This window comes from Triticum urartu, chromosome 1 (genome assembly GCF_003073215.2).
Source record: "Triticum urartu cultivar G1812 chromosome 1, Tu2.1, whole genome shotgun sequence".
In the NCBI taxonomy this organism is placed as follows: domain Eukaryota; kingdom Viridiplantae; phylum Streptophyta; class Magnoliopsida; order Poales; family Poaceae; genus Triticum; species Triticum urartu.
This window is the reverse complement of record NC_053022.1, coordinates 569,599,997-569,611,000: the sequence shown is the minus strand read 5'-3', so window position 1 is coordinate 569,611,000 and position 11,004 is coordinate 569,599,997. Positions and strand designations below refer to the sequence as shown.

The following is an 11,004-nucleotide window of genomic DNA, read 5'->3' as shown; positions in this document are numbered from 1 at the left end:
TTTTGATGAAGATTTGTCTGAAGAGGAAGATCTGTGGCATGTGATTTAGATGATTAAGAGATATAGTTTAAGTTCAAAACATTCAGACCAGAGGATCTCCGCAGGCTAAGATTCCATGTTGGACAAGTCTTTGAGATGTGGAGCTATTGAGGAAAGCAATCAAAGAGCATTCTTGTCAACATGTTGATTTGAAGATGCAAGTGAATGACATGTTAAGGTTGAAATCAAAGTGTGATGAGGATTGCACTTGGTACTTGTAGGATCCATATGATAGTAGGACAAAGGCTTTCATGATCAAGATATATGCGGATGAGCACACTTGCTACAAGAACTGGAAGATCAAGGCCTTCACAGCTCCTTTACTTGCACATAAATATTTGGAGAGCTTTAGGGCAGACCAAGACATGAACCTTATGAAAATTTCAAGGATTTTTCAAAAAGAATGGCACATGACACGTGGAAGGATGAAGTTGCAGAGGGCAAGGAGGTTGGCCATGAAAATGATTCATGGTGATGAAGAAGGGCAGTGTAAGCAACTTTGGAATTGCTTTGTCTTGAGGTTTCTGTTGGGCCTGCCTGAAAAGCATTTCTATGCAATCCTAAGAATTTCTCTCCACCAATTCTATCTGGTAGTCTTCCTACGATTATTCCGGGCGTAATATATATTTTTGAACTATGGATGAACAACACTTGGCTCAAGGGGCACTAGAATATGTGCGTGCTATTAATGGATTATTTGTACTATTTTCTATTCGTTATATTTTGAGCGCTCCCCGCATAGGAAAAATATACCTAGACGAACGTTTGATGCACATGATTGGGGTCACCGGCTCCTGCATCTGCGTCCACAAACGTATCCGGCGCGTGTTTTTAAGAATTTTTTATAGGCGGAAAAAAAAACCCTTTACAGTCACGGGTCCAAAGTGGAAACGGAGAGCGAGCCGGTTGCGGAGTTCTCTTTCTTCCGTGCCAAGGCTGCAAACCGATCACAATTCATAAAATCACCAAGACAAGACAGACAGAGTTCCGTTTCGAAAACAAGACAGACAGAGAGACGGACTGCCGGGGCGGGCCGGGGCGGGCCTATAGACACTGGAGGCCCCCCCAAATCGACGGACACGCCCCTGTACTTTGCTAGCGAAAGCAATCCCCAGCAGGAAACCGACGAAGAAGAAGCGGATCGATCGAGTCGGCGAGAGCGATGGCGGCGCTCCGGCACGCGGCGAAGAGGCTCTGCGAGCGTGCGCTCCAGCAGCGAGGAGCGCTGGTGAGGCCTTCGGTCGTGGCGGAGGGACCTCGGCGTCTCTTGCTAAACGGCGCTTCCCCTGCCCGCCGGCCCATGTCCACCTCCTCCATCAGTGGCAAGGTACTTCTTTTCTCCGACCTTCGACCCCTCTCCCTCCCAGATCCAGCCGATTTTCCGTCGGAGGCCTCCGAGGGTACGGCTGCCCTCTCAAGCAGTAGCAGCGTTGGCTTTGTTTCCGGCCACCTGATGACTTGCGACAAAGAATTTTTTAAAAAAAAATCTTTGATTGCCGGCGATCAGGAGTCACTTGCAGCCATTGATTGATTGCTCTTGAGATCCGGCAATCGGTTGCTGGCTGGAGATTAAGACCTCAACCTTGTGAGAAATTAAGAATGATGATAGCCTCTACCATGTCATAAGGCCATGTATAATTTTCTTTCAGCAGACCACTAATATATGACAGATACATTCTGTGAAGAAAACTATGCTAATTAATATTAATTTAATCATGTTGTGTCTCTTGTGGCCAGCCGACATCTAGTGCAGCGCCTCACGGCGAGCTGGAATTGCTGGAAATGCGATTCAATAAGAAGAAAGAAGAGATGTATGATTTGCTTGTAGCGGTGAAAAGCTCTGAACTTTACCCAGAGTTGTCCTGGGAAGACATCCAAACTCATCGGCTCATCACTCACCTTGCTGCTCAAGTGAAGCCTAGGCCTCATGACCCAATTTGGTATGTAATCTCAAACATATGCATGACTATGCTCTATTTTCCCCATTTCTTGTCTGAGAGCCTTTTCTGCTCTTGTCACCCCGCAGGCACAGGTTTCGACAACTAAGAAGACTCAACGATTTTAACACTATATGTCTTCCTCTGGGATATTTTGGTCTGCTCGCCTACTGCGTGGCAACTAACATGAAAGAAGATGGCGCTACAAGCAAGAATAGTGAAGCCAATTTCGTCTCCGAGCCAAAGAACGATATGAACTAGCTTTATATTAGAAGTCTAGAAAGTCTCCTGAGCTTATGTAATTAGTAATATGACATCTAGTTGTAGTTGTAGGTTTTGCTGGATGCTGGCAACGGTAATAGAATCGGCCTGAAGTTGGAGTGGTAATTAACTTTTATGTGACGAAAGAGAACAGAAAATCCAGCGATATCTTTAGGTAACTTGTCATGTTTATTTCTTGTGAGCAGAAAACTTCAGGTTGGTCCTCTTGAGTATATATTGTCATGCCTGCTTATATGGAAACATGTGAGCTTTGTTCAAATGTTGAAACATTCTGAAATTTGATTTCTCTGCTTGTTGTATCATCCTAAATCCCTTCTGTATCTTAGTTATTACGTGGAATAAAACTTTTCCATCACAAGAACATATGAACTCTAAATTTTAGGTTATCTTCCATGTAATTGGCTATAGGTCAAATATCATCGAATTCCTGCAGCAGCTCAACCACGCCATGCCGGCAATGCCATTGTTTCTGCAGTTGCGGCGACTCCATCTTTGTGTGAGAAGTCTGGTGCCTTGCATAGCCTGATGAACAATATTTGTGAGCATGTATCCTTCACGTAGTCCTCCGGACCGATGTTGCTCGGGATGAAACATCACAACCACACATTAACTTTGGACAAGAACATAACTTCCAAAATGAAACCCAGCTGAAATAAAGAATTCCGCCATCTTTTTGGCAGTAGGAGTCTTGCAAAACCCTTGACTTCCAAGTGTTCAAACAAATACAGGAATCACAAGAACAAATATAGGTTGCAGGAAAAGAAACTAAAACAAAACACTGCCACTATGCATGTATATTTCCTTCAGGCTTCAGAAGTGCATCAACATAGCTATCAAGTAGAGGGTGTTAACCAGTGGCGAACGCAGGAGTAATTTCTAGGTGTGGCGGAGTGTATGAACAAAAAAAAAACCATGTATAATTCAACTATGGAAGTGCTCACTAGAATACTCGATAAATATTACTTGGTGTTCAACAAATAAAACCGAAATCAAAACTTAACTATTGGCACTCTAAATACCCCACTTGATGAAGATTACATGGATGATTGAGTGCCAAAAAAACCATTTATATTACCTAGACCGGCATAAAAATGACCTATAAAACATAAACACCAGAGATAAATCATGAATTAGTAACTAGTAGGATATAATGATAGAAACAACATTATGCAAGTGAAGATAGTTAGAAAGAATACATACCCATAATGAAGATTTACTCTCATTAAGTAGAACGTGGCAATGGCATTCTTCTACCTTCATGTTGAAATTCTTTCTTAATTTCAGCAAGATCAAGTCCTTTAAATATCTCTCTCTCGATGTAGCACACCATTAAGTCATCAAGCCAACCATTGGACATCTTGCTGCGCAAATCAGTCTTGATGATCTTCATTGCTGAGAAGGCCCTTTCAACCGATGCCGTTGCCACCGGTAGAAGCAACCCCAACTCAATAAGGCGATAAACCAGAGGGAACATAATATTTCTTTCAAGTTCAAACATTTTCTTGGCTAGGCTTGCAAGATCATAACAAACTCTAAAGTCATCATGTCTTCTCATGTGGTTGATGAACAACTGGAGCTCGGTTTTCATACGCTTACGGTCATCATTGGAGAAATCTGCATCATAGATGTCTGTAAGCTTAGCAACTTTGTCCAAATCAAACTTGGAAAATGAGTCTCTTGGGTCAAGACAAGCAAATCCACATAGCAGTTCTGAAGCCATGTCATTAAAGCGATGATCCAGCTCTGTGGTGATAGCATCTATCGCTGCATAGAAGGTATCAACACGAAAAAAATGTTCTTGAGTAACATTATTTCTCCCTCCTTTTCTTGATCGGCCGAATCTCGGTACAGCTTCATCCATATTTGGAACCGGAATATCATTAACATTACAAAAGATCTTGACATCTTCAAAGAGTGGTTCCCAACCATGGTTCCTCAAGTTGGCCAAGGAAGACCTCACATCTGTAACCAAAGACATGGCTTGAACAATATTCTGATCCTTCCATTGGAGGAGAAGTGACAACTGATTTGTAATGCGAAGGATTTGCAACATCAACTTCATGATGAACACAAAGCTAAAAGACTCCATTATCTGCACCAAACCTCCTGCCCTAGATGGATTACGCTCATCCTCATGCACAATAGCTAACACTTGTATAACTGCATCCCACATCGATTCTATACGAACTAGTGTTTTATAATGAGAGCCCCATCTTGTATCTCCTGGTCTAGCCAATGATGTTTCTTGGTTTTTCCCTCTTCCTGAGAAAATTTCTTCACTCTCTAACTTAGCCAACATATTTATGCGTTGCTTATCAAGCAATATATCCTTCCTCTTGCAAGATGAACCAGCGGCGTTCACAATCAAGGCCACATATTCAAACAAATCCTCAATGGAAGAACAACATCTTGAGACAGCAACAACTACTAGCTGCAATCGGTGGGCGAAACAATGCATATAGAAAGCATATGGGTTTTCATCTCGGACAAGTTTTTGAACACTATTGAATTCTCCCCTCATATTAGATGCTCCATCATACCCTTGCCCTCGTAAATTTGCAATAAGTAGCCCATTCTTACCAAGAACCTCAACCAATGCTTTCTTTAGTGCTTCTGTTGTTGTCTCCTTGACATGCTTGATACCCAAAAATCTTTCAATAACTTCTCCCTTGCTCATATACCTGTAAGGCATAGAAGAAATAATACAATTAGTTAATTAGAAAAAAGGCGATTACCAGGCAAAAGATGGAACACATAATAAAGTAACCAATGGCTTACCTCACAACCAAGGCCATTTGTTCTTTTACTGATATATCACGAGATTCATCAATAAGAACCGAAAAAAGATTATCCCCCATCTCTTGTTTTATTGCTCTTCGGACCCCATCTGCACAACTTTTGGCAAGTGCTTTTTGAATTTTTGAAGAAATCATTTGTGCATTTCCTGGGCATAGCTCATCAAACGCAATTCTCACTTCCTCCTTTCTTGCTTTGTACCAATCAAGCATCTCTAGAAAATTACCTTTATTTAAGGAAAGGGCAGATTAATTGTGTCCATGAAATGGTTCACCTTGCAATGCAAGAAAACTTACAATCCCCAAAGATGTTTCCAAACGGGTCTCGTACTTGATTAATGATTCTTTGTTATAGACTGTAACCTTACGCTTCAGACTTGAGTTTTGATTTTTAAAATCTTCATATGCTGTCCTTGATTGATTGTGGATACTCCTGGGGCCACCAACATGAAGAGGAAATGCCTTGTATGCATTCTTCCAAGTACTGTAGCCATCTTTGGTGAAGGTAGTATGACCAAATTTTTCATCCACCGGATCTTGTCTAAAAAGAAAACAATAAAAGCAATAGACTGCATTCTTTTCCATGCTATATTCCAACCAAGGATTTTTTTCATACCATGCTTCACAAAAGGCCCTGTCAAAATGATCACGTTCGTACGTATGACCGACCGGTCGAGTTGGACCCTTTGCCACATAAGCCAATCTAACTTCATCTCTAATGTTGGGATGAAAATTATTAATTGGAATACGAAGCCCGGGATCAGGCTGGATGTGGTCAGGATGCAACTCCTCAATGAACTTGCCTTCTCCCCCGTCTCTAGCTATTGGTTCATTCTCAATATAATTTTCGCCTTCATTCTCTTCCTCTTGAACAGATGCTGAAACTTCAATCCGCACATTCTCTTGATGCGCACGCTCTTCTCGTCGTTCAGCGACTACTTCCAAAGTTGGAGCTGGGCTCGAGGTGCTAGTGCCACTGGCTTTGGCAAAAATACTCTTTAAATCTGTATAAGAGAACACAAGAGAAACTAATTGGAGGTTGGAGCAATACCAATAGAATAATTAAATAAATGTTCAAGCAAGTAACCTGAGTACATACATGACACAATTGAAATGATGCGATCAAGGGGAAGAACCGAAGAAGTACAACTAAATTATACCTTTCATTACATACTTAATCCTCTTCTTCGGCGGCGTCATCTGCAAACCCTGCGGACTCGCCGAGTCGCGGCCGCCGCCTTGCTGATCTCGGGGCCTGTCGCCGCCTTGCCTGTCGCCGCCTTCGCGCCTACGGTGTCCGGTGGTTGATTGCCGGCTGCCCGCTGCCATGCGTCCGTGCGGCCGTGCCCTAGCCTCTAAAGCGCCGCCGCGCCGCCTCCGTCTTGCGAGAAAGTAGCAACGAACGACTCGTATTCTCGTCTGGTAGAGTCGTAGTCTGCCTAGCAGTCGTGAAAATGTGATCGATCGTCTGTGTCCTTCAGCCCATAGCCCATGGGCACGGCCCGTCATTCAATCGGCAGTAACCAAGCCCAATAGGAGGCACGCGCACGCCCCACTACCTGAAAAATACGCCAGGCTAATACACTAGTATATATACGTATTTGCACGGCAGCTTAGGTATGGCGTTCGCCAAACCACGCCATATAGCTAGCTTGGGCAGCGTGAGCAAACGGCTCGACAGCGATAGCAATCGTGTTGGGCCATAGAAAAGTTGGCGTGTGAGGGACGCACGTGCACATTGGGCATCTTCAGGGCGACCTCCATGCCGAGAGATTGTGGCCACGCCTTCGTCATCTCGTGCGTCTCCGCATGGGGAGGTTCAGGCCATGCCACTGCGCCTCGCGTTGGATGGTGCCGCTGCCTCGCGATTGATGTTCATGTCGTGAGGTTGTCGGTAGCGAGGATGCGGGAGATTCAAAATCGTGGGTTTTGGTTCGATGGACAACTTCGTTTTGGAAAACCTTGAAGATGAGAGCTACCGCCAAGCGCGCAGGCCAGACGTGACCCATTAGGACTCGGCAGGCGACGGACCAACCAAGTGCGACTACGGATGAAATATCGACGTGAAAAATCTTGGCACAAACAGTTTTTCTATTGAAAAAAGATCAGACGAACAATCTATATGCAACTATCCTCGCTACTTTCCTACTTGTATGGGCCAGCTTCGTTTCACGTCAAGCAATTGTATGGTTTCCACGCATATTCAAAGAAAAAGGAAACTAAAAAAAGAGTCTGAACCTTTTCCCAATGAATTTGACGTTCAATAAAGGTAGTTTTTCTAGGATGTTTCTTTTGATATATCTTCTTAAATCTCAACCGTCAATCTTTGTGATTAACATAAAATTAATGGCACCCGCAAAAAAACAAACAAACATAAAATTAATGGATATAAAGGATGACGGAAGAAGAACTATGAAATCTTCAAACGTCCCGTGTGGACATGCCCTAAGGGAGTAAGGGTGATACTTGATCCATCAATCGCTTTAACCACCACTACAATGTGCTAGAATTTTTTTTTCTTTTCTTTCAAGCCACTCATTCCATTGTTACCATAAACAAAGGAGTACCATCATCGAGCAAAAACCTACATTACATGTTCATAGGCGAAGCAAGAAAATAGGAAAGATCCAAAATTAACATTGCATACGTTGACAGGACATTCTAGTAGACTTCTAGTAGGAGTATTGTATACTGTAATAAAACGACTTCGTGCCATTCTTCGGTTCTTTAGTGCAAGGAGGCGATATTGCTTGTAGCGGCACCATCTTTATTCTGCACCTCAGACAAAGCCTCGGAAATTCTGGTCACTTCAGCAAGGGGTAAATCTTTATCACCCTCCGTTGGATTGTTCCGGAGATAGTTGAAGACCTTCAGAGCCACATCATCGACGTTCATCTCGGCCGCGGTTGGCTCGGAAAGACCCTGCAACACAAATCGAAGTAAGATTTGCAAGGAACAGAGAAGAAAGATTTGAAGAATTTTTTTTTCGGCCCAAGTTTGAAGATTTAATGAAGATTTTCGGCCCCAAATCGGAAATAGTAAGATTTGTAGCAGGAAGAGGGGTCGAAGGTAGGAGAGAAGAGGTACCGCCACGAGGTCGTAAAGCCTCATCGCCACGACATGGAGCAACGCCATTGATCTCGCCGACTCGATCCGCTGCTGCTTTTTCCTCCTGGGTGGTTGTTTGGGCTAGCTTTATCACGCGTGTGCGTCGACCGGGGGCCGGGGGCTCCAGTATATAAAAGCCCTGGCCGCCAGTCCGTCTCTGTTTTGTGATCGTCTGCTGCGGCCTTGCCGGTGAAGAAAGACAACTCCATAACCGGCCTGCTCTCGGTTTCTCCCTTGCTGCGTTTTCCGGATCGGAGACTTTACGAGGCTATTTTTTTTTGCGAGGATATTTTTTCTTTTTTCGAGAAAACCTACTCTCTACTCCCTCCGTTTCTAAATTCTAAATATAAGCCATTTTCGATATTTTAATACGGACTACGTATGAATGTATATAGACATATTTTAGAGCGTAGTTTCACACATTTTTCTATGTATGTAGTCCATATTATGCAGAATCTCTAAAATGTGCTATATTTAGGAACGGAGGGAGTATTGATCAACCGTTGAAACAGTACAAAGAACATTCAAAATAAAATATACATCCAGATCCGTAGACCATGTAGCGACGACTACAAACACTTGAGCGAGCTGAAGGCTCGCGACCGTCGTCACCTCTCCCTCATCGGAGCCGGGCAAAACTTGTTGTAGTAGACGGCCAGAAAGTCGTCGTGCTAAGATCCAATAAGACCAGCACGCCAGAACAACAATCACCACAGATTAAGAGAAGAGTAGTGTTAGAAGGGAGAGGGAGGATTGGTGGAACAGTTCATTGTATTGCTTGAGCCTCATGGGCATATATATAGGAGTACATGATCTATTTGGAGTACAAGACAAGCCAGAATAAATCCTAATTTATCTCATCTTTCCTAATAATCAATATACTCAACATCCCCCCACACTCACAACGGTAGCGACACAGACGATGAGACGGGAGAAGAATCCGAAGGCAAGCCGACAGACACCCCCACAATCGTAACGGTCGACGCATCGCGGAAGTCGTGGCTGGAGTAAAAACCGACGAGGTTGCTCAAGCAAGGCGGTAGCCCTTTGTGCCGTTTGTTGATGTAGCCGAGAGCGTGGGTGGTGTAGCCGTGGTCGAGGTAGCCGTGTAAAGAATGGCGGGGTCGATGTCGATTCGGGGTGTCCGGTGTCGAGGAATTCGCCGGGGAGTCGCGGGCGCAAGGAGGCGCCGAGTTAGCATGGGCGCAGTGGTGTCGAAGTAGGGGTGCGCCGGAGAGAAGACGGTGTTGACGAGGCGTCGCGCCGAGTTTGCCAAGCCTGGGAACACGTCGTGGACGAAGGCACACATCGGTGTTGCCGCACCTGGCATGCGTAGACGGATGAAGACGAAGTTGACGAAGCGCCGCTTCGGGCTTGCCAGGCCCGGGGACACGTCGTGGACGAAGGCACGCACCGGTGTTGCCAGTACCGGCCATGCGTAAACGAGGGACCTACATGAGCTGTACGCCATATCGAAGAAGTCGGAGAGGCCAGGAGAGAAGGACTCTACGACGGTTGCGGCGCCAATCTGCGCGGGCCGATGTCGCCCGCGCTTGTCGGAGTAGACGAAGTGGTCGGGGTAGATGACGACAACGCTGGCGACTGGCTGGTGCTGGACAAAGACGAAGATCGACGGCGACTGCTACGGGGGCAACGGCGGTAACGGTCGAAGAAGAGCGGCGGCGACGATGCTTAGGTTAGGAGCGCGGCGGCGATACTCGAAGTAGGCAAGGAACCCGACAGCGTGACAAAGACCGACACGGTTGATGGTGCTCCGGCGCCAAGGGAGACGACGCGGCGCATACCACGGGAAGTCGACGCGCGGGAACAACGGAGTAGACCGGGGACAGCGGCGCTACGGCCGAAAGGGGCGACGCAGCGGCAGCAGAAGGGTCGGGCGACGGTGGGAAGACCTCGGGGCGGAGGCGGGGACCGCGGGCCACGGCGCTACGCCCCGAAGGGGCGGCGGAGCGCGGGTCGGTGCAACCGCGGTGACGGCCTTGGAACGGCGGCGGGGACCGCATATCGCGGCACTACGGCCTGAAGGAGCGACACAGCGGCGACACGCGAGTCGATGTAGCCGCTAGGAGAACCATGGGGCGGCGGCGCTACGGCCCGACGGGGCGACGTAGCGGCAGCCTGTTGCTCGATCGGTGGAGAGGCGCGCTGAACTCGCGGATGATCTACACGGGACCTGTGAAGGCGCGCACAACCAACGGGCCAGATCAATCGCACGGTGCGGATGGAGCGGAGTGGCGACCAGGTGATCAATCTGATTGCTCACCACGTCGAGGGGGTGCAGACGGGGAGAGTATCTGCTGCTACCAAGGCTTAAATGCTACCGTGATACGGGCATCTGGGTCGTCGGATTTTTAGATCGGACGGCATTCGGAAGTTGTTGGATCTGCTGGACCTATGCGCAATTTTTGAACTCATCATAGGCTTTTTTGCAAATATTGCAAAGTTGTTAAGAGCCGTCTGATCTAAAAATCCGACGGCCGAAGCTTGTATCAGGGTAGCACATAAGATTTGGTAGCACTGGATATTTTCCCGGTGCATACGTTAATAGATGGCCGCAGACCAGTCTTGGAACACGAGCAGCCAGCGTCCGCGCACGAACACGCGTGCGATCCAGGGCTACGCAGCATCGGTGCATGAGGCTGATGGTCACGTGGCTGTAGCGGATGGCCGCAACAACCAGCAAATCAGCATAGCAACTAGCGCGTACGCAGATGTGTTGGCTCGTACATGCCTCGTACGAAGATGCTTGGTTTGACCTGCATCGTGAAATCTTGTGTCATGATGGCTGCTCGGTGATGAAATCTGCATGGACCGGATGTAGC

At 46.5% G+C, this 11,004-nt stretch overlaps 3 protein-coding genes across 3 annotated transcripts; 1 reads left to right on the top strand and 2 right to left on the bottom strand.

The window, feature by feature from the left end:
• Positions 1-1,035: 1,035 nt before the first annotated feature.
• LOC125540103 lies at positions 1,036-2,500 on the top strand. The gene is made up of 3 exons (XM_048703695.1): positions 1,036-1,366; positions 1,777-1,979; positions 2,066-2,500. Exons 1-3 carry the CDS (start codon positions 1,202-1,204, stop codon positions 2,235-2,237), a joined length of 540 nt encoding a protein of 179 aa, XP_048559652.1. The 5' UTR covers positions 1,036-1,201; the 3' UTR covers positions 2,238-2,500.
• Positions 2,501-3,128: 628 nt separating this feature from the next.
• On the bottom strand, positions 3,129-4,527 carry LOC125540093. The gene is made up of 2 exons (XM_048703683.1): positions 3,459-4,527; positions 3,129-3,354 (listed from the first exon to the last, which is right to left on the bottom strand). The coding sequence occupies exon 1, from the start codon at positions 4,429-4,431 to the stop codon at positions 3,481-3,483; it is 951 nt and encodes a 316-aa protein (XP_048559640.1). The 5' UTR covers positions 4,432-4,527; the 3' UTR covers positions 3,129-3,354; positions 3,459-3,480.
• A 122-nt stretch (positions 4,528-4,649) lies between these two features.
• LOC125540088 lies at positions 4,650-6,699 on the bottom strand. Its single transcript, XM_048703670.1, has 3 exons — positions 6,214-6,699; positions 5,037-6,057; positions 4,650-4,939 (listed from the first exon to the last, which is right to left on the bottom strand). Exons 1-2 carry the CDS (start codon positions 6,560-6,562, stop codon positions 5,303-5,305), a joined length of 1,104 nt encoding a protein of 367 aa, XP_048559627.1. The 5' UTR covers positions 6,563-6,699; the 3' UTR covers positions 4,650-4,939; positions 5,037-5,302.
• Between the last annotated feature and the right edge of the window lie 4,305 nt (positions 6,700-11,004).

Excerpts from the sequence above, each read along its gene's own strand:
- LOC125540088 (XM_048703670.1), bottom strand. The coding sequence starts at position 6,562 with ATGACGGGCCGTGCCCATGGGCTATGGGCTGAAGGACACAGACGATCG. Across the intron at positions 6,058-6,213 it reads GATTAAGTATGTAATGAAAG|ATTTAAAGAGTATTTTTGCC; the intron begins GTATAATTTAGT and ends TCTCTTATACAG.
- LOC125540093 (XM_048703683.1), bottom strand. The coding sequence starts at position 4,431 with ATGTGGGATGCAGTTATACAAGTGTTAGCTATTGTGCATGAGGATGAG.
- LOC125540103 (XM_048703695.1), top strand. The coding sequence starts at position 1,202 with ATGGCGGCGCTCCGGCACGCGGCGAAGAGGCTCTGCGAGCGTGCGCTC. Across the intron at positions 1,367-1,776 it reads CCTCCTCCATCAGTGGCAAG|CCGACATCTAGTGCAGCGCC; the intron begins GTACTTCTTTTC and ends TCTTGTGGCCAG. Across the intron at positions 1,980-2,065 it reads AGGCCTCATGACCCAATTTG|GCACAGGTTTCGACAACTAA; the intron begins GTATGTAATCTC and ends GTCACCCCGCAG.